At 45.6% G+C, this 26,921-nt stretch overlaps 6 protein-coding genes across 8 annotated transcripts; 2 read left to right on the top strand and 4 right to left on the bottom strand.

Annotated features, from left to right (window-relative positions):
* The first annotated feature begins 321 nt into the window (after positions 1 to 321).
* LOC108135155 (succinate dehydrogenase assembly factor 3, mitochondrial) lies at positions 322 to 942 on the top strand. The gene is made up of 3 exons (XM_017255775.2): positions 322 to 511; positions 569 to 678; positions 734 to 942. Exons 1-3 carry the CDS (start codon positions 430 to 432, stop codon positions 923 to 925), a joined length of 384 nt encoding a protein of 127 aa, XP_017111264.1. The 5' UTR covers positions 322 to 429; the 3' UTR covers positions 926 to 942.
* On the bottom strand, positions 923 to 1,589 carry LOC108135154 (dihydrofolate reductase). The gene is made up of 2 exons (XM_017255774.2): positions 1,463 to 1,589; positions 923 to 1,411 (listed from the first exon to the last, which is right to left on the bottom strand). The coding sequence occupies exons 1-2, from the start codon at positions 1,540 to 1,542 to the stop codon at positions 943 to 945; spliced, it is 549 nt and encodes a 182-aa protein (XP_017111263.1). The 5' UTR covers positions 1,543 to 1,589; the 3' UTR covers positions 923 to 942.
* An 85-nt stretch (positions 1,590 to 1,674) lies between these two features.
* On the bottom strand, positions 1,675 to 6,138 carry LOC108135153 (soluble guanylate cyclase 89Db). Of its 2 annotated transcripts, XM_041709542.1 has the most exons (3): positions 4,961 to 5,245; positions 4,205 to 4,317; positions 1,675 to 4,152 (listed from the first exon to the last, which is right to left on the bottom strand). In XM_041709542.1, the coding sequence occupies exon 3, from the start codon at positions 4,082 to 4,084 to the stop codon at positions 2,075 to 2,077; it is 2,010 nt and encodes a 669-aa protein (XP_041565476.1). In that variant the 5' UTR covers positions 4,085 to 4,152; positions 4,205 to 4,317; positions 4,961 to 5,245; the 3' UTR covers positions 1,675 to 2,074. The 2 variants fall into 2 exon arrangements, with proteins under 2 accessions (XP_041565476.1, XP_017111262.1); XM_017255773.2 differs by lacking the exons at positions 4,205 to 4,317; positions 4,961 to 5,245 and adding an exon at positions 5,621 to 6,138.
* Positions 6,139 to 8,023: 1,885 nt separating this feature from the next.
* Positions 8,024 to 11,087, bottom strand: LOC108135039 (soluble guanylate cyclase 89Da). Its single transcript, XM_017255577.2, has 2 exons — positions 10,606 to 11,087; positions 8,024 to 10,150 (listed from the first exon to the last, which is right to left on the bottom strand). Exon 2 carries the CDS (start codon positions 10,137 to 10,139, stop codon positions 8,136 to 8,138), a length of 2,004 nt encoding a protein of 667 aa, XP_017111066.1. The 5' UTR covers positions 10,140 to 10,150; positions 10,606 to 11,087; the 3' UTR covers positions 8,024 to 8,135.
* Positions 11,088 to 12,141: 1,054 nt separating this feature from the next.
* Positions 12,142 to 13,489, bottom strand: LOC108135033 (COP9 signalosome complex subunit 5). Of its 2 annotated transcripts, none has more exons than XM_017255570.2 (3): positions 13,132 to 13,489; positions 12,506 to 13,076; positions 12,142 to 12,440 (listed from the first exon to the last, which is right to left on the bottom strand). In XM_017255570.2, exons 1-3 carry the CDS (start codon positions 13,390 to 13,392, stop codon positions 12,295 to 12,297), a joined length of 978 nt encoding a protein of 325 aa, XP_017111059.1. In that variant the 5' UTR covers positions 13,393 to 13,489; the 3' UTR covers positions 12,142 to 12,294. The 2 variants fall into 2 exon arrangements, with proteins under 2 accessions (XP_017111059.1, XP_017111058.1); XM_017255569.2 differs by having other exon boundaries at positions 12,500 to 13,076; positions 13,132 to 13,487.
* A 714-nt stretch (positions 13,490 to 14,203) lies between these two features.
* On the top strand, positions 14,204 to 26,842 carry LOC108135105 (titin). Its single transcript, XM_017255681.2, has 7 exons — positions 14,204 to 14,651; positions 14,719 to 14,946; positions 15,029 to 15,072; positions 15,248 to 16,866; positions 16,931 to 17,014; positions 17,076 to 17,450; positions 17,566 to 26,842. The coding sequence occupies exons 1-7, from the start codon at positions 14,478 to 14,480 to the stop codon at positions 26,700 to 26,702; spliced, it is 11,661 nt and encodes a 3,886-aa protein (XP_017111170.1). The 5' UTR covers positions 14,204 to 14,477; the 3' UTR covers positions 26,703 to 26,842.
* Positions 26,843 to 26,921: the final 79 nt, after the last annotated feature.

Below are 26,921 nucleotides of genomic sequence, written 5' to 3'. Positions count from 1 at the left end.
AACTGGCTTTATAAGCTTTTATTAAAATGTAAAACATTTGTTTACACCGGGGTCATTGTTTATATAAGCACCCGAATAATTATTTGTATTAAATAGAGTGATTGAAAACAATAGTCATTAAGTGAAGGTTTAAAATACATTAATTAACGGATTTGCATAAAGTGCACCATATAGTATATTTAAAACATTATCAATTCGTTTTTAAAACGTGCCGACGCGCAAGTCAAAATTTAAATGCGCGCCAACTGGTTCCCTACGTTGCCACCTGTCAAAATTATTTAAGCAGTGTTGCCTTGTGCCGTTTTGAACCTTTAGCCAACGTTAGCCAACACAGCCTGTCCCAATACAATTTGTTCGTTGTTATTTTTCGTTTTTATTTAATTTTAAGCTGGCTGGGACTTAAATAGTAATTTAGGAAACAAACTCAGGATGTCGAGAATTGTGATGAATCAACTAACCCACCCGCAGCGTGTTCGCCTGCTGTACAAAACCATTCTGCGATTGCACAGAGGTGAGACTACTTTCCCAAAAATGGCATCCAACTCACCTGGTTTGTTGTGTTCCATAGGACTTCCGGCTGAACTGCGTGCTCTGGGCGATAACTATGTACGGGACGAATTCCGGCGGCACCTCACCTGCAATCCCATGGAGGCACAGCTCTTCATGACCGAGTGGGCCGTGAGTTTTACGTAATTACAAAATGGTGCTCTGCTAAGGAATTGTTCCATTGCAGCGCTATGCGTCCACGATCACCCAGCAACTGGGCATACGGGGCAAGCCCAAGGGGCAGTTGGGCGAGCAGATCGATCCCGAGGCCGTGGAAATGCTTAAGGACGACCAGGTGGTCCAATTGTACGAGCTCATGCTGGCGGCCAAGAGTATAGGTGATGATACAAGCGCGGCAAACGACATACGAAGCAAATAAATTGGTGGTTTTCTTTATTACGGCTGTTTCTCCAAGACCTTGTACTCGTATTTGATGCCATTCTCCTCCTGAACGCCCAGCGGCATGTCGGAGTCGGGAGCCACCTCCTTAAAGCTGTCTGGGATTGCAGGAAAGAAGGTGTCGCATTCGAACTGCTTTTCGATTTTGGTGATGTACAGCCGGTGACATCTGGGTGAGGCCATGGCCTCCTCATATACCCCACTTCCGCCCACGATCCAAATGTTCTCCACCTCGCTCTCGTGCTCCAGGACCTTCATGGCCGCCTCCAGACTGGGACAAAGAAGGACGCCTTGCGGCAGTTCCTCCTGTCGAAGCGTGGTGCTTAGCACAATATTGAGGCGATCGGGCAGAGGTCTCTTACTTTCCGGTACCCCAAAGTACGTTTTCCTGCCCATCACGACGGCATTGCGCTTCGTAGGATCACTAGTCCGCTTGGTGGTGCGACTAAAGTACTTTAGCTCAGATCTAAAATAGTTCAATCATTAACATGCAGTGTATCTTTTATTACCAACTTACTTAATGCGCCATGGCAGATCTCCCTTGATTCCAATCCCGAAATTCTCACACACTGCCACTATAAGATTAAAGCGCAACATCTTTCTTCTGGATTCACCTAAAAATCAGCTATAAAGCCGGTTTTGATCAGCTGATCGAGCCTGCGCGGGAATCGATTTCGATTGCCACTTATCGATATTTAAAAAAGACATTTACGTTACGATTCAAATAATGAACTTCGTTCCAACCATCCCTTCAATACAAACATTAACAAATTTAAAATTTCGGCTATTTATTGTTACATTTTCCACATCTATTTTACAATCGCTTGAGACAGCCTTTGCCAAAACCAAAACTAGATTATATATTTCAAAATATTAGTTTTCAAAGTTTCTGTAGTCATAGCTGCAATTTGAGGTGATGGGTCAAACGTGAGGCTTTCCACCTCTTAAATCAAGCCAAGCTCAAGCTTTTCCTTGTCTGTAAAAAGTAATTTGTTCATTTTGATATTTGCAGGGACTAACGATTCTGATTTTATGTTTTTTTATATTCTTGTATCTTATCAAAGTGTTCCCTCTGCTTTTTTCAATAGTATTCATTCTGGTTAATTACATTTTTGTGAACTCTAGAACATTATTGTGGTCCCTCCAGGAGCCAGTAGGTCTCCATCTCGCCCTTTCCCTTGACCTTGACATACCCCCGCGCCTCAACCTTGTAGCCAACCTCTCTCACCTTAAGGGCAGTATAGTTGGACAGCTGAATCATCCAGGGATCGCTGCTGCTCTCCATGCGTGAGGCGGTGTTAACGGTGTCCCCGAAGAGGCAATACCGAGGCACCTTCATGCCAACCACGCCGGCTACCACGGGTCCCGAGTTAATTCCCACCCGAATGGCTACACCAGGAAGAGCGTGATCCTTGACCTTCTTCGTCACCCTCAGGGCCAGATCGCAGGCATGCTCCGCATGGAGGGGATTGATGTCTGGAGCTCCAGAGACAGCCATGTACACCATTCCCACTGTCTCCACTTTGTACACGAAGGGGGAAATGATCTCCTCGTCCAGGGCCGAGAAGACCTTGTTCAATGTGGTCACCGCCTGCATGGCATCTTGAATATTGTTGGACCCGCTGTCATAGACATTCAGCACCTCGATAAAGATGACCGACACCTCCTCAAAGGTCTGGCAGACGTGCTCCTCGCTCTTCCTCATTCGCTCGGCAATGGGACGAGGGATCATGGAGTAGAGCAGTTCGTCGCCCTGCCGTTTCCAGGAGTCGGCCAGCTCCAGGGACTTCTCCAGCTCATCCGATCGCTGCTCCTCCTTCTCGAACATGATCTCCAGCTTGGAGCAGTGCTGCCATCCGGCCATCACCAGCTCTCGACTCAGGCCATGAGGATTGAGATCGTTCAGGTACAGACCAATGCCGTGCAGCTCATCCAGATTCTCGATCAGCGGACTGCACAGGAAGATCAGCGAGTCCACATCCTTGATGTAGAACATCTGACCCTTCAGCAGGATTGACCGCAGACCCACCGAGTGGCGTCGCTGACCCGTGGCCGGATCGATTTCATCCTTGGAGGTGGCGGCCGCAGTTGCCTCATCGCTGGCGTGCTCCGCACTGAACTCCTTGGCACTGGCCAAGGCCATGGCCTGAGCCTCGTTCAGACTGCCGGCCTCGTCAAAGGTGTCGAAGTCAAAGTTCAAGGCCGCATCGTAGGCGGCGCGGTTGTGACCCGTGCGGATCAACTCGAACTCGAAGAGCACTGTCCTCATCTGGAGAATGGTCTCCCATTCGACCTGAGTGTCCTTGGGTCGCCGACACTTGAACCGATCCATAATGTGGCTACCAATGAAGCTCTTTGGGTTTACGCCTGGGTTATGAAGGATCCAGGTCTCTACGATCTTCTCCCCCGCGAGTGTGATTCTCATGTCATGATCCAGCACAATGGTGAAGGGAAACAGCTCCAGAAACACGTTCAGGTCCACCGAGGGCATCTTGAGCTGAGAGGGATGGGCGATGACGTTCACCCGCTTGGCCATGTAGTCACGGTTGTCGAAGTCCAGCCGGTACTTAACTATCACGGTCAAAGGACCCTCGGTTAGCTTGATAGGACCCGCCGTGCCCCCGCAGATGTCGTTCTGGCTCTCCAGGACGTAGGCCGTCATGTCCAGGCCGTAGAACTCCTTGGCCACCTCGGTCATCTGGCCAATCAGGTACTTGGACATGCCAGTCCGTCCACTCCGGTATAGGATTACGGCTCCGTCATCGTCCATGTTGGTCAGCTGCATGCTGGGCGACTTCATCTTGGGATAGGTGAAACGCATCTGCACGTGGATGTTGTCGATGGACTGCAGGAAGTCGCAGAAATACCGTCCTGTGGAGCGGATCATCTTGTCGTAGCCGAAGTTACTGAAGAAGCGGACGAAACAGCGCCCAAAGAAGTTCATGCAAAAGTCAAAGGACTCGCCCGTGGTGGCGGACAGGGCCGCAGCAAAGTCCGGCATCAGCTTGTCCGGGTAGATCTGGTGCGTCTTGAAGCTCTGGTGCTTGCACTCGACTATTTGGCAGACCTTCCTCCAGGTCTCCATCCCGTACTCCTGCTGAATGTAGTGCTGTACGCTCTCGTACAGCATTCCGTACATGGTGACTGCGGTTTTTGGCTTGTTTTCTGGTCCTGTCTGTCGTCCAAATTGCTTTCGCAAAAGTTTTTCTGTAACGACGCAAAGTTAGAGGGCACATAATCAGGGTGAGGCTAAACAAACTTTTTCCATCGTTCACAGCTGGTAATTAGGTAAACTGTGTTCGTACTCCGGAGGATTTGAGTCAATTCTGTTGTGTTGGGTCAGGGATTAGTCCAGAAAACTCATATATAACTCTAGTGATTGATGGGAGTTAGGAAGGTTAAATACAGGGTCCTGCACCAACGAACTTGTTAGTAAGGTCTTTTGGATTTTTAAAGTCTTATTGGATTGACGTTTACGTTTTAACACTTAATATGATATTTATCTTAATTGATTACCTCCAATAAGATTTACGTTTTAAATAAATATTTATTTAATTAAACCGTACAATCATATATTTATATGTATTATTATTAAAAGTCTTGATAACAAATCCTATTGCTCTTGCTCTTAAAGTTTAAATATTTAATTATTTATGAGCTGAAGCTAATCAAGCTTAAAAACGTACTTTTAACAACAAAATTGTAATGTGTTTGATTAATATAATGAATCAACAACTACTGTGTTTCTGGCTTAAAGTTCAATATAGGCAACATAATTTTGGTAATCTGTTTCCTGACCTTTTTATTTTCGCCTGTTTGGTATCGTTTCGTTAAATAAACAGAACCCAACAGACGTAAAATTGAATTCTCTCTTAAAAGAAAATAAAACACGATTACATATGCGTGAAACATCGATCTATTTCCTCTTATCTAGCCTTCAACAACACTCTAGGAAAGTCTGCTTCTCCACTTTGTTATTTGATTTATTGCCACGACAGTTTAATGTGATACCCACGCGGAGAGTCCTTGATTCCACTCCTCAGTCTCCTTTCCCCAGTATCCTTTAAGCCTGTCACGTTCTCGGCGGAAGGAACATAGCTCATTGTATTCTTAACTTATTTCCGTTTGCTGTTGCCGGTAATTCGCAGTGGTGGCAGTGAGCGCTTTTCAATTTTTTTCTTCAAACGTCAGCGTCAGCTACTAAGTCATAAATTCTCAAACATCTTTCAGGAGTTTGTGTTTATTTAATTTCGAGCAAAAACATGCAAATTTCTGTCCTAACCCAAGGTCGTTAAAAGTAGATAAAAATGCTGTTGTTCGTGTGCCTCAAATAAAATGATTAATGTTTAGAGAATGTGAACTGTCAAATAAAATGTTAAAGGGAAATACTTGGTTTCTCTTCCCTTTAACTAAGGTTGATAATGATGGATTTAATGGCTCATAATTTATATTTGATAAATTTCAAAGATTAATTAACAATGGCTTCAATGCTAACAGTTAAGTATATTTAAATTCATGTACAGTTTACCAAAAATATATATTTCCCTACTTCTTGTTTCTCATAATTTTACTTCATCCTTCTACGAATTGCTCTTTTCTTGATTTTCAAGATTTCCCTTTCAAATCTCATTGATTAGAATACCGTGAAATTAGCTTATTATCGTTACCCGCTTACTTTTTATTGCTCTCCGCCTCTTTCCAATCCACTAACTTAATAGCGTCAAGTTCTCCAGCATCGAATCGCGTTTGTGTGCACCTCTCAAAGAGTTTTAATTTTATCCCCGCGGCATTTGCTCTTCGCTTATTTATAATTTAAGGAAGGCATACGCTCACACACACAGCTTCCCCGGATGCCTAAACTCCGTGTATATATATATATATATACGTATGTTTTTCGTACACTTTCCGGGAGCTCTCACTTTTCCGGACTCCGTGTTGCGTCGTCGGCAGTTGCTATTGTTACACTAAATTTGTTTTGCCGCCTGTCGCTGCTCCTTGGCTTCTGGCTGTCTGATTTGTTTCATGATTTCCTCTGACGAGCTTCGTGAGTCTGTCGGTTCCTTTACGTCCGTCGGATACGTCGGGCGGAGCTTTCCCTTTTAGCCCGGCCAATGTTGGTCGAATGAAGCGTGCCTCTTTTGTGGTCAGGTCTTTTATAGCCGCCCACCCACTGCCAAGTTGCAGTTGGAGCAACACTTCCGGCCCACTTAGGACCTACGTGCCGGCGCCTCGACACGCACTTCTTTGTTTGACCATCGTGATCATCATCATCATCATCATCATCATCATCAGTACCAGGAACAGTCGCCAGTCAATGCTCTTTGCCCAATTGCCACTGTCTTTCCTTCCGATACAGTATCAACATTGACACACAACCGAAGGAGTCATTTTTCTCTCGGTTGATTCCTTTTATGGCCCCTGACTCCCTCACATCGCTGTATGTGTGTTCGTTGTCCTGGCATTCCGTGCAAAGAATTGTCCTTTAGGTCTTCCTGTTCAAGCGCTGTTCCAGGGATGGATAGAAAGGAATCCTGATGGGGAGCAAAAATAGAGTTCATATTACTGTTAGCTTAGGTAATGGTGGGTTTATGGTGGGATACCAAATTAAACTTAGCAACAAAATTGTCTCAGTTTCCTTTAATAAAATTGTTATTTTTTTGTTTACATAACACTAAAATTTGTTATATACATAGTAGGAATATTTTATTTAATTAACATGCATATTTGTATTAAAATTTAAGTAACTTCTTTCGATTAAAAAATATAGAATTAAAAGCTGAATGACCTACCAATATATCTGGTACTGGTATCTGGTACTAAACCAAACAATAAAATGTTTCTATATTTTTAAATTTTGTTCTTGTTACTTTGTTTTTATTAACATAACTTTTTCTAAAATTTAATTTACATATATAACAAAAATTTTATTATTTCACGAATTTTAGTTGGAATATTTTAATTCATTAACACTAAAATAAATAGGAAAAAAAACATTTGAATACTTGCGAATTCAATCCCAAGGCCCTGGAAACAGTCTATCAAATATATCATTGTTGTAGAGTTTTTCGCTTCGGCCCTTTAGGGCATCTGTACTAAATGCCATTCCATTTCACACATACCTCTGCAATAAATACACACATAAGTCTGTTTGAATATGTGTATGTTCCCTTGAGTCCTGGCAATATTTGATGTGTTGTTTTAAAGCAATTTAAAGAGGATTTGCCAGCGTCAAGCAAAAAGCCTTTGCTCCACTTAACTGAAAAGGGATTTTCGGGCGAGCCTATTAAATAAACGCTGCCAATTTTATGGACAGTGCATGAATCGGCCAAAAGGATGATAATGGGCCTGCCTGGCTTTACGAAAACGATATTTTGAGCACGCTTAAATGCCACTCAAAATGTCATTAATAACACAAGGTTTTCTTTTGTTTCCCAGAATAAACTCTTAATTAATATGATAACATTAACTACACAGCGAAAAAAGATCAAGTCTTGTGAAAAAAAATTAAATAGTGTTCAGTGAAACTAACTTCCAATTACGAAACGGAAGTCTGTGACATTGGATATATTTTTTCTTGCGGTATTGTACTGGAATTAATTGCCCAATGTCTAGAAATTTGAGCAGCTCTTTCTCAGCACACGCACAATGACTTAATTTAATTTCTTTCGGGAGCAAGAGAAAAGGCCCTGGACCCAACTCCACAGGAGGATTCAATGGGCTTATGATGGTCCTTCGCGGATGGCGTAGCTGATGGTCTGCAAAGTGACACGCAAACCGCCCATAAAAGTTATTAAAAATGGATTTTCGGAAACGAGGGTTGTCTGTTGTTAATGGCTAAGGCGGGTAGTGAATTAAGCATTTGATTGTGGAGAAAGGGGAAATATGTCTCGCGGTCCTATTTGTTAATAATAAAGACTATAAAAATGGGTCTAAGGTCCTAACTTCCTAAATTCCAAAATAAAAATTAAAGTTAATTTTTTTAAAAACAAAAATATTCTTAAGAATTTGTCAAAACTATAATAATTTTGATAATTTTTAACTAATAGTTGTGGGGCCCAATCTCTCCAGAGTTGAAAAATAAGGTAAATACCCTTTTATTGCAACGAATTACAAAAGCTTTAGGTGTCATACAATTTTTCAGAGCTTGGTGCTCAACATTAAGATTCATTAATTGTCATTATTGTCAATCCCTAACGCTCTGGCCCCTCCAGTAGCCAAAAGGTCTCCATCTCGCCCTTGCCTTTGACCTTGACGGTGCCGCGCGACTCTATTTTGTAGCCCACTTGGCGGACTTTCTCGCCGGTGTACTTGGATAGCTGGGTCTTCCAGGGATCACTGCTGCTCTCCATGCGCGAGGCGGTGTTAACGGTGTCTCCGAAGAGACAGTATCGGGGAACCTTTTGGCCCACCACTCCGGCCACAACGGGTCCTGAGTGGATGCCAACCCGAATGGCCACGTCTTCCAGGTCGTGAGCCTTGAACTTTTTCATTACACGCAGGGCCAAGTCACAGGCGTGCTCGGCATGGAGAGGGTTTACGTCAGGAGCACCAGAGACAGCCATGTACACCATGCCCACGGTCTCCACTTTGTACACGAAGGGGGAAATGATCTCCTCGTCCAGGGCCGAGAAGACCTTGTTCAAGGTGTTCACCGCCTGCATGGCTCCCTGAATGCTGTTCAGCCCCTCATTGTAAACGTTCATCACCTCGAGGAAGATGACGGACACCTCCTCGAAACTCTGGCACACCTGCTCCTGGCTGAGTCGCATTCTCTCGGCAATGGGACGAGGGATCATGGAGTAGAGCAGTTCATCGCCCTGCCGTTTCCAGGAGTCGGCCAGCTCCAGGGACTTCTCCAGCTCATCCGATCGCTGCTCCTCCTTCTCGAACATGATCTCCAGCTTGGAGCAGTGCTGCCATCCGGCCATCACCAGCTCTCGACTCAGGCCGTGAGGATTGAGATCGTTCAGATACAGACCAATGCCGTGCAGCTCATCCAGATTCTCGATCAGCGGACTGCACAGAAAGATCAGCGAGTCCACATCCTTGATGTAGAACATTTGGCCCTTCAACAGGATAGACCGCAGGCCCTGGGAAGAGCGACGTTCTCCAGTGGCCGGGTCGATTTCGACCTCCCCCGAGGCTCCGTCCGCATCCACCGGATGCGCTTCGTTGAACTCCTTGGCCTTGGCCAGTGCCATTGTCTGGGCCTCGTTGAGGTCCATCTCGTCGTAGTTCTCAAAGTCCATGTTCAGAACGGCGTCGTAGGCAGCTCGGTTGTGCCCGGTGCGGATCAACTCGAACTCGAAGAGCACCGCTCTCATCTGGATCAGGGTGTCCCAGTCGATGGTGGTGTCCTTCGGGCGACGGCAGTGGAACAGGTCCATGACGTGGGTGCCGATGAAGCCCTTCGGATTGGCACCGGGATTGTGCATAATCCACGTCTCCACGATCTTCTCTCCGGCATGTGTGATTCTCATGTCGTGGTTCAGCACAATGGTGAAGGGAAACAGGTCGAGAAACACGTCCAGTTTCACAGTAGGCATCTTTAGCTGCGACGGATGGGCCTCCGTATTGACGCGCTTCGCCATATACTCTCGGTTATCGAAGTCGAGACGATACTTCACAATCACGGTCAGAGGGCCTTCCGTCAGCTTGATGGGTCCGGCGGTGCCGCCGCTGATGTCGTTCTGGCTCTCGATGACGTAAGCCTTGATCTCCAGCCCGTAAAACTCGCGGGCAACCTCGGTCATCTGGCCAATGAGATACTTGGACATGCCGGTGCGACTGCTCCTGTAAAGGATCACAGCTCCGTTGTCGTCCATATTAGTCAACTGCATGCTGGGCGACTTCATCTTGGGGTAGGTAAAGCGCATGATCAGATGAATGTTGTCAATGGACTGCAGGAAATCGCAGAAGTAGCGACCCGTGGACCGAATCATCTTGTCGTAGCCGAAGTTACTGAAGAAGCGGACGAAACAGCGCCCAAAGAAGTTCATGCAGAAGTCAAAGGACTCGCCCGTGCAGGCGGACAAAGCCTCGGCGATATCCGGCATTAGCTTGTCCGGGTATATCTGGTGCGTCTTGAAGCTGTTGTGCTTGCAGTCGATGATGTGACACACCTTCTTCCAAATCTCCAAGCCGTACTCCTCCTGCACGTAGTGCTGAACACTCTCGTAAAGCATTCCATACATGGTTGAAAATTCTGAAAAATATTTTTAATATAATAATATAACAATAATAATAATTAATAAAAAAAAAATATTGTATTAGGACGTTACCCTCCTAATATTTTATATGACTGGAGTATTATTCAAAGAAAGACATTGTAAAGAAAATATTATTTATTATATTATACTTGTTCTTGTTTTAGAAAACATATATTTTTTTAAAGAAAAGAAACAAAAATTGTACGTTCTTTGTACAAGTTCCTTTCTAGTCCATTCAGTTAGACCTTATATTTTTTAACAACCTGATAGGTAGTGACGAAATAGGCAAATACAAAGTTAAATAGCTTTAAAGTTTCTCTGTCAAATAAAATAGATTACAATAAAACATAATCTTCAGGGAGTATAGTGTTAATTAGCTTTAAAATTTCCCTGTCAAATAAAATAGATACAAATCCTACGTTAAATCTATCGTGCTTTAAGTTTCACTTACCTTGTTCAACAGGTCCAAATGGAAATGCGTTGGTTTAAATATCCGTTAAAATGTGTGTTGCTGTCTTTCAGCTTTAGTTGGTAATTTCCTGTGGCTAATTTATTTATAACTCCACGCAAATTCAATGTATGAGAACACACAATCTGGGGCATATGCTGACTACAGTTCCCAAGGCAATATACACACGCACTAGCACTCAACGAACGCTTCTGCCATTGTTGTTACTTTGATTTTTATTGGATGGGTGCTTACGACTTTGAGGAGGATGCTGTGGATGCCATGATGTCCTCAACCAGATTGGACTTTGTGTATCGTAAATACCAAGCTTTGCAGTTCGCATTCAGGAGGCGAATGAAGCGCCAGTCGTTTGACGCCAGGACTTTTATAGTCGCTCGGCATTCGCTTTAGACTCCTCCTTCCCCCTTGCTAAATGGTGGGTATGGCCCCCTTGGCAGTGTTACATTTCATGTCATTGCTCCTTGTTGATACCAATTGACGGTTACTTTTCGATAAAATATCAAAAAATGAAAGTTTTATTGCTTTCCTACCAATAACTTACACGCACAAACGGCGAGTTAGTCACGTAAATCTTTATGCAGGCTTTCCGTTGGCGTCTCCTTATATATCTTGAAATTTTGTTTATTCTCCCTTTGCTTGCATCGCACCACAATTTACGTTTAACTTTAAGAGGATTTTAAAATTTCAGAGAATAAATCCCCATACGCGCAAACATAAAAACAGCTCACATGCACACAAATGTTGACATTTTAATGAGCATTCCTTGCAGAAGTGATGATAGCGGTTAAACAGGACTGGTATTTGCATTAGCAGCCCCTCTTTTGGTACGTCACAGCGGCCATAAACGTGACAACGTATTTAATTAGTGCCCTTCTTCACCGCCCCCTTGTCCAGCCCAATTGATTGGGCCACGTGCAGGAAGGGCGTTGACATCTCACTTGTAGCTCATGCTCCCAGGGGCAGACAGCAGACTACGGGTCTACTCGGGATCTCCACCCACCCATCGCCAGACACGCAATCTAGGAATAAAAGTTGTAAAAAACGCCAACGACATAAATGATGAAACCCTTAATTGATGGGAGGTGCGCAGTTACTGCAGCCCCCAATCGCTAACCAGACTCTGTAACATTTACTTCAAAAAAAATAGCATTCAGTTGCTCCTTTGACGCCGGCTCGTCTTACACAATTCAAAGCCGTTAAAAATTCTCAAATTCCTAGTTATCCCAATCAAAATAGAATGTTTAATTAATTTATCAAATACGAATTATATGAAACTCTTTCTATAAATATTTTTAGCAGTGATTATTGCACAACAAAATCGTTGAAAAGGTCGTATATCTACGCTAGAATTAGATTGCAAATTGTTTCGATGCGAAAATAAGTTTTAAATAAACTGTTTTTAGGTAAACTCGTTGAGTAAAAGGAAATTTTTATTTAAACCTGTGAAAAGTGTCTACCACAATGCTTCTTTAAACAATTAGCATTGAACTCTAATATTATCCAAAATAAAGACTCACGTTTTCAGCATTTTTATCCGCCTGAGGCGCCCCTATATTGTTTTTGGATAAGCTTGATTTAATTAAAATATTTCCCAAAGGAATGAGTTTATAAATCGCCTGATTGAACAGAAAATCCATTAATATTCAATGGAAATATTTCTGAAGTCTTGATCTATTTGCCCAGTCCGACCTTGTTGAAGAGTTTGTCCTTAACGATCTGAGCCATGAGACCGTGTATCAGTTCAATGGTTGAGCGGCTGCAATCCCGTGTGGCCTTTGACAGCTTGTCCTCGGAGCGCTTCTCGTTTACATCGGTACCTGTGGAGTGCAAAACTGTCAGTTATATGCATAAATCTCGACCTCGACTCGTTATGTACCGCGACCTAAAAAGTTCTCACTCTGCTCCAGCTTCTCGGAGAGGTCCATTATCTGCCCGGTGGTGTACTCCGTGTTGGTCAGCAGTCCCGAGCTGCCCAGTGTGTTAACCCAGTACTTGTTCCACAGGGAGTCCAGCAGCTTGCGGTCCAGTGCCGACTTGAAGTAGCTAATTTCCAGGGGATAGTACTGCTTGCAATGCACGCCAAAGTCCTCGATCTTGTTCAGCGGGATGGTCTGGTACTCCGATGGCTCCTCGTTCGGCGGCTTGTAGCCCTTCGGATAGGTGCGGAATGCCCCCAGACAGACCTTGCCAGCGGAAACAGTGCGCACCGGATCGACCACGATGGCCACGAAGGGCTCCTGGTACGTCTGGTTGAGCATCTGGGTAGACACATCGATGCCGGATAGCCAGCAGCCGTATCCGGGATGGCTGTGATACCAGCCCACGGCATGTTCCATGCGGCCCACCTCCTTGGCCGCCTCCATGTAGGCAGTCATGTACTCGTAGGCCTGCGCCTGGGCATTAACGCGCGTCTCTGTGCCCTCCACTGGCAATGCAAATGCATCCATGACAATCTGCAAAGGAACGATCTACAGTAAAGCGGATTGCTCATCTCCTGCGGCCACTCACCATCGTGTTGTCTTCGACCTTGCCCAACATCAGACCCATCACCTCCAGCGTGCCGCCCGAACGGGCGTGCATCACCATCTTGAGCAGCGCCAGAGCCGAGATCTTGATGTCTTTGAAGAAGTGTGGATCCTTCTCCCAGGGCTTCGCGTCGATGATCTGGCGCTGCTGCTCTGCGTCGTAGCGGAAGATCTCGTCGCAGCTGGGCAGCGTCTGGATGTTGTTCTCCAGCTCCCAGGTTTTTTGTGCGGCGTCAGTGTCCATTGCGATTGTACTTTTGCCTAAATTTCCCGTCTTTTGTTGCGAATTTTTGTTTTATTCCGGCTCTAATCTAGGGATGACACTTACAAGTGATGGCACTATCGAAAGCTTTTCCTTGGACCGCACTTTAATTCTTTGCACAACCAGTGTTGAGAAAGGTAGCAGTTGAGTGTATTGCTGCGTACCCAATTTAATAAACATTTACAATTTTGCTCTTATGAAAAGTTAAACTTTACAAAAATAAAAAATGTTATTAAAAATGCATAGATAGCCCTTACTTTATAATACCCTCATAAATTTCGTTTATTACAAAATTAGTAAGAAGTTTCTAACGCAGAAAAGAACACGTCTCCGACATTAAAGAGTATCTACATTCTTGATCATCATGACTAGACATACCCTATAGCTGCCTTTAGAAACATTGGGTAAAAATTTAGCAGTTTTCTATATATATTATCTCGAATCCATGCTTGACGTTAGCTCTCGTTTTCTTTAAAATTTTAATGTATTTTGATAGTAATTATCAGTACTTAAATTTAATAGTAAGTGGTTCATACCTTGCAACACTGGCTAAGAGATTGTCCAAGCCAGGGCTGAAATTTATGATAAAAGAAAGAAACACCTCTCATTTCGCAAGTGTGATTACTGACTTCTTTATATCCTTAAAAACAATGCCTATGTAACAACTTATTAAAATAAGAACTATTTGTTGCATTCAGATGGTATATACCTTTACATAAATCGAGTTGCCAGTTCCCGCGCCCTTTATTTCAAATGTAACGCCTATGCCGGCGCATTCGCACCAGGTTGGCATGACTTGCGCGTCCATTGCAAAAAAAAAAAAATTCCTTCACAGAGTTTTCGGTACAATTAACTGACTTCGGCAAGCTCGTGATGTAGGCCGTAAAAAAAGCGTTTTATGGATTAGTGTAATTAGAAAACAGTGAAAAGTTCGTGGGTGTTGTGTGTTGTTCAATCGCGTCGTCCGAAATCACCAATAGATTCGACGGCTTTGCGGCTTTTCTTAGTACTCGCTTCGGTATTCGTTTTCCCCGCACCCAAGCCGCATTTGCGACGCCGCTGGGAAAATGTCGCTGGAAGGCGCCAGATTGCGCTATGAGGATGAAAATGGCCAAGTCGTGGTCCTGGCGGCCAAGGGACGCACCTTCCAGGTGGGCTCCTACTTCAACTGCGACCTGACCATAGAGGATCCGCAGGAGGAGCGGCTGCTTTGTGAGATAAAGTGCGACGCATTCGGCAGGGTAAGTCTGAACTACAAAAAACGGTTTTAGCCTGACGCCCTAACATTCCGCGGTTTTCGTTGTTTAGGTCAACATCTACAACAAGTCCAGCCAGGAGCCCATCCACCTGAACGACCAGGAATTCTACTCGTGCAATGGCAAGCGTCCCCTGCTTCATGGCTGTCGCATCACCATTCGAGACAAGGTCTACACCTGGGAGTTCCCCAAGTCCTCAGAGACGCAGGACGAACCGAGCACCCCCAAGAGCACCACATTGGCCGTCGAGCAGGCCTCGAACTCCTGCCCCGCGCCGAAGGTTAGTGTCCACAATCTCCACCAGCGAGTACAGTCTTCTAAGACATTCATACATGTTCCGAATGTTTTCTATTTGCCCTTAGCAATCGCATCGGCCGCAAATCGACAAACGCCTGACGGTACACAAGTAAGTGAAAAGCAGCAGGCAGACGCCAGGCCGCCTACCTGGCCAACCCCTAAAATTTCTTGAATGTCCCCGACAGCAACAACAATAGGAAGAAATAAAATCCCTGTTGCAAGCATGTGTTGCCTGTCTGTAAATGGTCCTCATAAATCCTTATTTCCCCGATTTTTTTTTTCAGCTTTAACTACAGCATTAATTCGGATGACGAGGGCAATACTTCCATAGAGTCGCGCGATCAGAACGAATCCCTCTTGGAGGTGGACAGCCTTAATATCTCCACTCCACCCAGCTCGGAAATAACAGCCTGCGAGACTCCCAAAGTGAATCTGCTGGACTCCACGCAAAACAAGGAAAACACGGCCACTCCACCGGGCAGCCATCTGAAGTTGTTGCAGTTGTGCGCCCGCTCCGACGTGGTCATCACCTCGTTCTCGCCGCGCGAGACGGGCGTCAAAGTGGAGAAGTCCTTCACCTGTGTGCGTAAGCCGGTCAAAGCGGCTTCGGTCGTATCCACGCCCAAGAGCGTGTACAGCACTCCGAAGGGCGGCGTGCTTTCGGAACTTAACGAAGACAGTTGCAGCCGCGATCTGATGGACTTCAGCACGCCGTCCACCTCGCAGAAGGCCAAGCGAGCGTCCTCCATGTATCTGATCGACTTGACCACACCCTCAAAGCTACGACCCACACTCACGCCCAAGCAGACGCCTACGTCCATTACCGTGGACAGCACGGACGAGTCGTCCGATGCCTCGCCGCTGGTCATTGATATAACCAACTCCGCCACGCCGCCACCAGGCCCTTCGTCACGGAACAACACTCCCCGACGTCCTGGTGGCGTCACTGGCGCCACACCCAAGCGAACGCCGCAGTCCCTCATGAAACGGGCGCTTCTTACCAGCACCAAGAAGCAGATCACCGCCAACCAGACAGATAAGACCACGCCCGTGGCCAATGCCAAGCGACCAGGATCGCTGCTGGAGGCCCGTCGTCAGTGCCTTACCACGCCCCGTCGTTTGCCCTTCCACCCGGTTAGGCGGACGCCAGTGCACCGGCTGGATGAGCAGGCAAGAGGCAATGCGCCCAAGACATCGCCACGCAAGCGAAAATCACTCATGGAAAGTCCCAGGGATAACAAGGTCTCCCAGCTCAGGAAGTCATTTGCGGCGGCCAAGCGCAGTCCCGGGGTTGACAAGAGCAACAAGCTGGTAGCCAAGGCACGGCGTTCGCTCAATTCGCCCAAGAGCGCATCCCCAAAGCCGGGATCGTCGAAGCCGGCATCGCCATGTCCGATAAACACGTTTAGTTTGCCCCAGAACAAGTGCTCTACTCCGGAGAAACTTGACGATTCAAAGGACGAATTAAGCCGCACTTTTACCATCATGGATGAAACCGAAGGAAGGGAACAGAGTGGGCTGGGAACAGTTTTTGAAGCGGTAGCTGCTCTCGTCACTGGTGAAGTGGAAAATGAAGTGTCCTTTAAGCTCGCATCCGAAGTATTTGACAAGAAAAGTTCTTCTGTCGAAGAGGATGTCAAATCTGAAGAGGAAGAAGTGAATTCTAGGAAAGATGATGCCATACTCGATGAAAAAAATAGAAAACTGGAACGTTGCGACGAAGATGTGGAGCCAAACGATATAAAAACTGCTAATGTTGAAGAGGTATCAACAAAATCGCCAGTGGATAGTCTACAAGACAAGGAGAAAACCATTCCAGTTAACGAAAAACTAGTAGAATCTGTTATCGAGGATAGCATTTGTGAAGAGGTTCATGCAAATATTCCAGAGCAAACCAATAATGGTAAGTGAAATTATTTTGAAAAAATATTTTTACGATAGTAAATAATTTTTTTAAACGAATACAGCTAGCTCTGATGGAATAATTGAAGATCAAATTTGCGAAGAGGTGGCATTGGAGACTAAGTCTACTGATGTACCTGTTGAACTGGGTATGTATAAAATGTTATTTTTTTAATTAACCTAAACTAATTTCTTAAACTAATACGGCAGGCAAGACATCACAAAAGGTGAACGAACAAACTCCAAATGTTGAGACACCCGTACTTAGGAGAAGTTTGCGCCGACTCTCTGTTGACCAGAGGGCACTGACCACAACGCCCCGGCGGAGCACTCGTAGATCCTCTGTGGACACCAACAAAAAGACTGATCCGCAGGACAACATTAAGCGCACACGCCGAGCTTCCTGTTCGGCGGTGGAAAGCCAAGACTTGGGTACTCCACGACGCAAGCGTCGATTTACACAGGAAATGTCTACGCCAACGCGCCATTCGAAGCGTCTCATTAACACGCCCAAGCGGGAACATCAAGTTGATGAATCTGTGGGCGATATGGGCGTCATCTTGGAGGAAGATGGTCCAGCAGACGGTGAGTGACAAAAATTTAATTATAGTTTACTGAACTCACACATTCCAACCTACTGGAGAAATGTTCACTGCACTTAAAAAAAGAAAATATTTTATTGAGATACTTTTTGTTACAGAAGAGAAATCGGCCATCGCTGATGACGAGAATTATGGCAACGAACTCCCCGTCGATAATGCAGATAAAGTGGACTACCACGGCTTGAAAGATTTGTTAAAAACACCCAAAAATTGTAGCACGCCACGTTTCAAAGGACTGAGGGAAATGATGCGCACGCCGAAGATTCCCGATTCACCAATTTTGGGAAACTTAGCAGAGCTGTTAGAAACCTCTGCTGGTAGCACGCCGTACCACAAGAGCAAGAGCATCACGGTGGCTCGCGTTGAGCAGGGAAACCCACTGGAGGGAATTTTGAAGACGCCCAGCGCCAGGAATATAATGGTGCCAAATGAGCCTGCTAGTGCGGTATTGAAGTCTCGCGAGGATTCTTTGGCGACGACCACCGAATACGATCTGAACATGACGAATAACACGTTGCATTTGGACAAAATCTTTGATGACATGCCCGAAACAACTGGTACCAACTTGGAGGACACCGAAGCCGAGATAAATGTCACTGCGATCAGCACAGCGACTGGTGGGGATCCCTTGGGTTCCTCAAAGCTGAATGACTCCGTGTCATCGGAGGCTCTGATGACGGGCTGTAATACGGCAACAATGGGCAATTCCCTTAAGGATCCTCTGACCAGCACCACTTACAAGGCTTCGATGCAGGCCGATCTGAATCTAAGCGCCTTCAGAGATGGTGGTTCCAGGACCACCTCGCCCAATCCAAACGAGATGAGCGGCATACAGTTGCTGGATCAGACATCGGACTCTATGTTTTCCGAACCTCTAATAGTGACGGGTGTGGAGTCGTGTGACGTTACTGTCGACGAGACAAGGACATCGGGTCAGACCATCCAACCTGCGGATCACATTGAGGATCGGTCCGACACAGATTCCAACGTTGGTCTTACTGAGCCCCTAGTATTTAGTGATGATGAAGAGGAGCAAGATGAATGCGAAGGGACTCCCAAAAAGCCTAAGAGTTTCGGGGAAACATCTACAGCCTACAAGCTTCAAGAAACCGATGATTTGATTGACAACAAATCTGTTGTTGAGACATCAGTTAAAGAAAAAGACATGGATTCTAACATTGAAGTCTCACTGATTGAAGTTGAAGATTCCACAACTGAGGGCAGTATTAACGTTACAAAACCAGCAGATGACGAAATTCTTAAAGAGAAATCTCTGATAATTGAACTAGATATTTCTAAGAATAAGGAAGCACCAGGTCAAGAAAATAATGAATCTGCCGTTGAGGAATTGACGATCCTAGAGTCCGAGATATTTCCCCTAGACACAACTACAGATAGTTCTGTCATTCCTTCGAATGTTTCTAGCTGCAGTGTGGTGGACATCTTACCTAACGTTGATGTTAAAGCAGTCGATTCCAAGACGACAAACCTTGCAAGTGTCAAATCTACAGAAGTTGTAGCTGTAAAAGCTGCAGAGAAAGACGTTTGTCATTTGGATCAACCACAATCTGATCTTGAAAAGAACACTGATGTAGAATGTGACAAACCACTCACTGAAACATCAACTTCAGATGGACTTCCAGAAGAAAGTAATGATTTGTCTCTAAAAAATACCTCTGAATCTAATGAACCAGTCATTATCAAGTCAGCATCTGAAAAATGTCCAGAAGAACCCAAACTTGATGATGAATCCACTGAAACTGTCACTGATCAATCAGTCATCGAAACTTTATTGGCAGAACAACAAACTGACAAGGTGTCTACTAATAAAGATAGAAATCAATCCATCATCGAGTCTTCACCTTCCCAAGAATATTCAGAGGACAGAAAATCTGATGAATTGTCTACTGAAGCAATACCAAATCAACCAATCATCGAAACATTATCAGCAAATTCACAAACCGATCTGCCTCTTCAAAAAACCACTAATGCAGCAACTGGTGATAGCGTTGGTCAAGAACCTGAACTACTTCCAAAAGATGTAATTGCAATTTGTGAGGCAACTCCTGTCAGCGTTACCACTATCTCCGCTATAGATCGAGAGCAATGTGAAGATCAACAGGGAAGTCAAAATGAACCTACAATTATTTCTGCCGAAGAGACGGATGGTCAAAGCAAAGCAAAAGAAAACCAAGAAGAATCTTCAGGACTTGAAGACGCAGCCAAGAATGAAACTTGTGACGAATCTGCACAGCATATATCATCTCCCAGCTCAACCGATGAGATCCAATATTCTGAAGTTGTGGATTCGTCAGTAAAATCGACTGGAACAAATTTGGCAGCTCCAAGTAAGGATAGCATTCAAAATCACGATGACCAGCCGAATGTGGAAACTTTACCGGGTGCGGCCGAACTTCCTAATGAAAAATCCTTAGATAAGGATATAACCGAAGATATACCGAAAGATTTTACTTTGATGGACACATCGACAAATGTAAGTCCAACTGAAAATCCTCAAATCAGCGGCCAGGGACAATTATCGCCTAAGACTTATTCTCTGGATAAAACTTCGCACATTGAAGAAAAAGAAGAGGAATCATGCAAAGAAGTTAACTCCGCAGAGGAAGCTGAAAAACCAAGCGAAAACGGTCCTGAGGATAAGGAGATTCATATCGCTACATCGGTTGTAGTTGATCACACTCCTATAGATGAAAGTGCGCAAATTGATAAATCTATTACTGATCAGCTCAAAGTTCCTATTTTGGATGAATCATCTAGCCAACTTAAAGAACCTTCTAATCAAGCAGAAAAAACAGACGATCTTGTTGCTCAGTTGGATGCAACGAGCCATGTTGAGGAAACTTCATTAAAAGAATGTTCATTAATTGAAGATACCGGAAAAAATAAATCCCAAGAAGATTCTAATCCGGAAGAATCAATGGAAAATAAGGCTTTGGATCAAAAGGCAGGCAAGGAAACCGACGAAGAGGTCATTCAGTTAGATGCCTCGAGCATAGTAGAACATACTTCACTGGATGATTGTTCTCCAAATGAAGTCTCCGCGACTGTTCAGCCCCAAGATGTTTCTATTCTAGGTGAATCATCTAGTTGCGACCAAATGAAGGAGAATAAAGAGCTGGACAAAGAGGAAGTTGACGAGTGTGGACTAGACAAAGATGTGATTCAACTAGATGAGTCTAGCATTGCAGAGCAAAATCCGCTAGATGAAAGTTTACTAACTGAGGAATTTATCCCTAAACAATCCAACGATATAAATATTCTAAAGGACAAAACAAAGCAAGATGAGGATATGTATAAAGAAGAAGCTGCAAAATCTGTGTCTAAAACGTCAAAACAAAACGGAGCTGACGGTGAGGTGATTGACTTGAATGACTCGAACGTAGTTGAGCAATCTATACTGGTAGAAAATTCTTTGATTGAGCATTCCATTACCGATGAGCACAATAAAGTATCTATCCTCGAGGAACCATCTAGTTGTGAGAAAACAAAGCCAATTTCGGACACGGAACAACAGGAAACTGAGACCGCAGAAGCTAATATAGATAAATCCTCTTCCAATAATCATGGAGTTGAGATAGTGGAGCAAACCGAAGAGTCTAATGTCTTAAGCAACATGTTGCACGCTAGTCAAGAAATGTCTGTTGATGCTGAGGTTCATAAAGAAACTGTTGTAAAATTGACTTCTACGGAAGAGTCCTCCGAGACAGGAAGCTGCCCGAATATTTTATCTATGACCGCCGAAGTTTCTACAAAGCATAATTCGGACTCTCGAGTAAATGAATCAGATAAGGACCAGGAAGAAATCTTAATTCACCATACATCTGCACCAGAAATCGAGCTAAAGGTTCCAAATTCCAATGACCAAGAAAGTTTTGTACGTCAAACTGAAGAAGACGTATCTAGTGCAATCGCTGTAGAGCAAGAAGCATCAACTAAAGTACAGGAAACTGTAAAGGAAGCAATGGAAACACAATCAGGTGACCAACAGATAGATGATACATTTACCCCACAGAAAAAGCCGTCTGAAGTTACACGTACCGAAAGTCAAGTTGAAGTTATTGATTTAGATGATTCAAGCTCGAGCGCCCAGGGACCTGAAACAACACCACTCGATTCCATTTATGAAAAAGAATTTGTCGAGTCAAAAGCAAGTCCTTCGCTTTCAGTTGCACTTCCGACAGAGGAGCTGCAGGTATCAGATGAACCAGCTAAGCCAACGCCTTTAGATAAATCTGTCACTGACACTGACGCTAAAATTAGTAAGAAAACTGTAGCCACAATGGATAATCTTGAGGACGACTGCGTTGCACCTTCTAAGCCTGAAACAACTCAACTCGAAGCCACTGAGAAAAAAGGTACCCTTACCGAACAAATGGAAGTAATTGATTTGGAAGATTCAAGTTCTAGCGCACAAAGACCTGAAACAACCTCAATCCAGGAGATTGTTGTAGAAGAACTTGTTGCATCAAATGCAAATGCTTCTGTTTCATTTACGCTGCCAACAGATGAGCCTCAGGAATCAAATAATGAACCAGCGCCTGCAAAAGAGTCTGTCACTTTAATTTCCTCTCAAAAGAGTGATACAAGAATATCAACTTCTGAATCCAGTTTGGATAACCTAGAGAAAGACAGCATTGCACCTTCTGAAGCTGAAACAACACCGCTCGAATCCACTGATAAAAAAGTTATGCTTACGGAACAGATGGATGTCATTGATTTGGATGATTCCAGTTCAAGCGCACAAGAACCTGCAACGACGCCACTCGAAACCATTGACGAAAATATACTAGCATCAAAGGCAACAAAAGAGCCTCAGGTACCAGATGATCTTGTAAAACATCTTACTGTCGTTAAAAATAGTGATAAAAAAGCAACCACTTCTAATGCAATTTTGGATATCCATCGCGAAGAAGACACATCACCTCTGAATCCTGAAACAACGCCACTCGAGTCCACTGATGAAAAGGTTACACTAACAAAACAGATGGATGTCATTGATTTGGATGATTCCAGTTCAAGCGCACAAGGACCTGCAACAACGCCACCCGAAACCATTGACGAAAATATACTAGCATCAAAGGCAACAAAAGAGCCTCAGGTACCAGATGATCTTGTAAAACATCTCACTGCCGGCAAAGATAGTGATAGAAGAGCAACAACTTCTAATGCCACTTTGGATATCCATCACGAAGAAGATATATCACCTCTGAAACCTGAAACATCGCTACTCGAGTCCACTGATGAAAAAGTTACACTTACGAAACAGATGGATGTCATTGATTTGGATGATTCCAGTTCAAGCGCGCAAGGACCTGAGTCAACACTTATTGAAACTATTGATGACAAAGAATGTGGTGCACCAAAAGCAAGTACTTCTTTTTCTGTTTCCGTTGTATTGCCATCAGATGAGCCACAGGTATCAGATGAGCTAGCTAAGCCAGCGTCTATAGAAGAAAATGTCAGTGCCGCTAAAAAGTATGACGCCACTTTGGATAACCTTCCGAAAGAAGGCGTTGCATCTCCTGAACCAGAAACTATGCTAGAAATGCAGGACCAGAAGACAATTGATAAACCAGTACTTGATTATCACGCTGCAAAAGAGTTATCAGACCAACGAAAAACGGATCATGGTGAGATTGAACCTGTTTCAGAACTACCAAATTCAGCAGTCGTGGTTGTACAGGAAGTTCCAGTCTCAAACGCTTATGCTAAGCAAAGCCAAATCAATACTGAAAATAAACCAAGTGAGGAGCTTGATCAAAGTACTTCAGATTTGGGAACAGAAAATAAAGAAAAAGTCGACCTAAAAATGAATTACTTAGAAGAGCCAATTTCTGGGTTAACGAAGAGAACTCGCAAGCCATCGAATCACGAAGATAAATTCCCATATGAAGGTGATACTAAACCAGCAAATCGGGTGACTAGAAAGGGATCGGTTTCCTCCGATAGACCTGCAGAGGCTATCGGATCTGAAAAGCCCAAGAAGAGGGCGCGGAAACCCTCTGCTGAGGTTGATGACCATGAAAAGGATAATAAGCAAGAGGATGATGTGCACGTTAAGCCCAAGGGCCGAGCTAGAAAGCCATCAGCGGAAGTAGATGAGAGCAAACAAGAAGACATCTTAGAAAAAAGAAAAGGACGAAGTCGTACTCCATCAACAGAAAATTCTGTGCCGATCAAACAGAAGGAACATGTTGAAGGCCACAAAGCGGAAGAAGTCCTGCAACCCATCTTAGAAGAAGAGGCGGAGCCACAAGAGACGGTACAACAGAAACCTCAAGAACCTGTTACTGTTGGGTCGCTGAATGTAGCAAATGAGTCAAAACTTGAGAAGGAAGATGATGATTCCAACCAGAAGGAGAGCACCATTGAAAAATCGAAAAGACGAGGGCGCAAGGCATCTGCAAAAGAAACAGATCCCTCGTCGGACAAAAAAGAAAATACTAAATTTGATCTAGAGATCGTCAGTGAAGATGGTACTCCGCTTTCCACTCAAGAAATAGAACTTGAACAGCCTGTGCCAATGTCATCAGTTATTGAAATGCCAAACCCAAAAGAAGACGAAATTATCAACCAGAAGAATACCGTAGAAAAGCCTAAAAGACGTGGGCGGAAACCATCGGCCAAGGAAACGGAAACGACATCGCTCATGAATGAACACACTGAAGATGACCTGAAAGCCACCAATAAAGACAAGCCTCCGCATTCCAATCAAGACCATTTGGATGGCTCTGAACAGCAGCAGCCTCAAGAGCCTTTGCCAGTTGAGACCTTAGAGAAAGAGCCGGAAGTAGTTCCAGAAAAGCCAAGTAGGAGGGCTCGCAAAGCATCAGAAGACGTAAGCCTAGTACCAGACAATAAGCACAAATCAGATGAACTTCATTCTATTGAAAAGCAGAAAAGCGAAGATCTTGCAGAAGTTCCAGTGGAGAAAACGAAGCGCAGGGGACGTAAACCATCGGCAGAGGTGCTGGAAGCCACCGGAAGTAAACAGCAGGATGATAACACAGAAGAGACCAAAGCGGAGGCCGCGCTGGCATCTATTGAAGAGGAAAGCAAGCCCCAAGTGCGAGCACGAAAATCCGCCGAGTTTCTGGCTGCTAATGTCCAGGAAGCAACTAAGGACGATCACATTGAAAAACCCAAGCGTCGGGGTCGCAAGCCATCAGTAGACATCGATCATGTGGCCCAAGAAGCTCTGGAGAAACCCAAACGAAGGGGTAAAACTCCAGCAGAGCACGATAAGGAGGATGAGAAGCAGGAGCCGCCGTTGCCAGTTGTGGGGCCTGAGAAAAAGACCAGGCGCAATGCGCGCAAAGCTTCGGCTGAAACTATTGAAGCCGTTTCGACCAGCGGGGAGGAGCATCTTCAGCAAATTGCAGAGGCAACCGAGCCGGATTCGGAATCAGAACCAGCTCCAATTAATCCACTGCCCAAGGAGGCGGAGGAGGAGGCACCCATAAAAACAAACTCGCCAGAGAAAACGGTGGAGATCCCATCTCACTCACGCAGGCGTGGACGCAAGGCTACCGAAGATGAGGGCCCAAAAACTGCGGACATAGCGGAGCCGAAGCCAAAGCTACGGGGACGCAGGGTGTCCTTGGATCAGGAGCACAAGGAGGACATCCCAACAGAGGTTTTGGAGCTGCCAGCGGCAAAACCAACGCGACGCGGTCGAAAGCCGAGCGCAGATGTGGAAACGACTCCATTGACAGCACCGGAGAAGAAAGTACCTTTGCGACGTGCCCGCAAGGCTTCTGCGAATGTCGACGACGGGACGCCAGTGGCCAAGAAGACGACACACCGACGAGGTCGCAAAGAGGATGTCCACGAGGAAGAACAGAATAATCAAATTGATTTACAGAACCTGTCCACGGAAAATGTGCCGGCAACCGTTGTCACCATTAGCTCCCCCTCGAAGACGAGTGATGGAGAAGAACTTACTCCGCGGAGGCGCGAGGGCCGCAACCTGCCGCGTAAAAACTACGAAGAGGCGCCAGACGAGGACAAACCGCACTCCGCATCGCGCCGGGCACGCAAGCCAGCGGCGAGCAAGGGTTTGACCAACAAGGCGCCAGAGCAAGATGCCCTAACAGCGACACCCATAACCAAGCAGCCGCCCATCTTGGCGGAAGACACTCCCGACACCAGCAAGGCGCCAGAGCAAGATGCACTGACAGCCACAGGCACAGCCAAACAACCGGCCGTCGAGGTAGGAGACACCCCCATCAGTTCGCAGCGGCGCGAGGGACGCAATCTGCCGCGCAAGAACTACACGGAGGTGCCTGATGACGACAAGCCCACATCGGCTCGCAGTCGTCGGGTGCGCAATCTCACTGCGAAGGCCCTGGAGTTGATTGTGGACTCCTCGCCGCGTCCGGCGACTCCAAAGCGACCCAAGGTCAAGGCGGTGGAGGATGAAGAGCCCCCCGTAAAGAAAGCGACACCAGAGAGCCCACCACCAGCAGAGGCGCCGGCGCCCGCGGCCAAAGGTCGCGCTACACGTCGCAAGGCAGACGACGTGACCGATGCATCGATGCCAGCCAGTAAGAGAGGAGCTCGCGATCATCCCAGCGAGACGGAGGAGTCGGACCCCAAGCCGGCCAAGAAGAACGTTCGCGCCACGGCACGCAAAGTCAAAGCCAAAGTCGAGACAGAGCCGGAGGAGCATCCGCCCACTAAAAAGGCGCGCGGCGGAGCACGTGCCAAAACACCTGTGGCATCTGCGCCGGAAGATGAGCCGGCGCCCGCGGCCAAAGGTCGTGCTACACGTCGCAAGGCAGACGACGTAGCCGATGCATCGGCGCCAGCCAGTAAGCGACTATCTCGCGGTCATCACAGCGACACGGAGGAGTCGGACCCAAAGCCGGCCAAAAGGAATGTTCGCGCCACGGCACGCAAAGCCAAGGTCGAGACCGACTCGGAGGAGCATCCACCCACCAAGAAGACGCGAGGTGGATCACGTGCCAAAACACCTGTGGCAGAAACGTCTGCAGAAGCGTCTGCCGCTAATCAAGAGGAGGAGCCAGTCAAGAAGCCCGCTGCTCGAAGTCGAGCACGAGGCGCGAAGGCGGTAGAACCAGAGCAGCCCGTCGGGGATACCCAAGTCGGAGTCGCCGCCTCCACATCAGCGGCGACAGTGCGCGGTGGACTTGGCAAAAAGGTGCACTTTGAGGCTGCGCCGGAGGTCTCAACTCGATCCCGCCGGAAGTAAAACCTATATATTTTATCCAGAAGCTTGCACCACTTTGTATAATTTTTGTTTTGGTTATCTTATAATATTGCATTTTTTCCACTTATGTTACTAAATTATGTATAAAAAGTTTGCATTTATAAATTAATCAAGGCACAATATTTAAGTTTATTGTTAATCCCCATTTTCGGTGGGACATAGGTGGCTCCCTTCGCTCAGAAATCCAAAATCCTTAATAGA

Source organism: Drosophila elegans, unplaced genomic scaffold, assembly GCF_018152505.1.
Source record: "Drosophila elegans isolate 14027-0461.03 unplaced genomic scaffold, ASM1815250v1 contig_476, whole genome shotgun sequence".
In the NCBI taxonomy this organism is placed as follows: domain Eukaryota; kingdom Metazoa; phylum Arthropoda; class Insecta; order Diptera; family Drosophilidae; genus Drosophila; species Drosophila elegans.
Note: the sequence above shows the minus strand (reverse complement) of the source record. Positions and strands in the feature narration are given on the sequence as shown.

Excerpts from the sequence above, each read along its gene's own strand:
- LOC108135153 (XM_017255773.2), bottom strand. The coding sequence starts at position 4,084 with ATGTACGGAATGCTGTACGAGAGCGTACAGCACTACATTCAGCAGGAG.
- LOC108135033 (XM_017255569.2), bottom strand. The coding sequence starts at position 13,392 with ATGGACACTGACGCCGCACAAAAAACCTGGGAGCTGGAGAACAACATC. Across the intron at positions 13,077-13,131 it reads AGGTCGAAGACAACACGATG|ATTGTCATGGATGCATTTGC; the intron begins GTGAGTGGCCGC and ends GTTCCTTTGCAG. Across the intron at positions 12,441-12,499 it reads TGAGAACTTTTTAGGTCGCG|GTACCGATGTAAACGAGAAG; the intron begins GTACATAACGAG and ends TGCACTCCACAG.
- LOC108135039 (XM_017255577.2), bottom strand. The coding sequence starts at position 10,139 with ATGTATGGAATGCTTTACGAGAGTGTTCAGCACTACGTGCAGGAGGAG.
- LOC108135155 (XM_017255775.2), top strand. The coding sequence starts at position 430 with ATGTCGAGAATTGTGATGAATCAACTAACCCACCCGCAGCGTGTTCGC. Across the intron at positions 512-568 it reads CATTCTGCGATTGCACAGAG|GACTTCCGGCTGAACTGCGT; the intron begins GTGAGACTACTT and ends TGTGTTCCATAG. Across the intron at positions 679-733 it reads TCTTCATGACCGAGTGGGCC|CGCTATGCGTCCACGATCAC; the intron begins GTGAGTTTTACG and ends GTTCCATTGCAG.
- LOC108135154 (XM_017255774.2), bottom strand. The coding sequence starts at position 1,542 with ATGTTGCGCTTTAATCTTATAGTGGCAGTGTGTGAGAATTTCGGGATT. Across the intron at positions 1,412-1,462 it reads GATCTGCCATGGCGCATTAA|ATCTGAGCTAAAGTACTTTA; the intron begins GTAAGTTGGTAA and ends GAACTATTTTAG.
- LOC108135105 (XM_017255681.2), top strand. The coding sequence starts at position 14,478 with ATGTCGCTGGAAGGCGCCAGATTGCGCTATGAGGATGAAAATGGCCAA. Across the intron at positions 14,652-14,718 it reads AGTGCGACGCATTCGGCAGG|GTCAACATCTACAACAAGTC; the intron begins GTAAGTCTGAAC and ends TTCGTTGTTTAG. Across the intron at positions 17,451-17,565 it reads GGAAGATGGTCCAGCAGACG|AAGAGAAATCGGCCATCGCT; the intron begins GTGAGTGACAAA and ends TTTTTGTTACAG.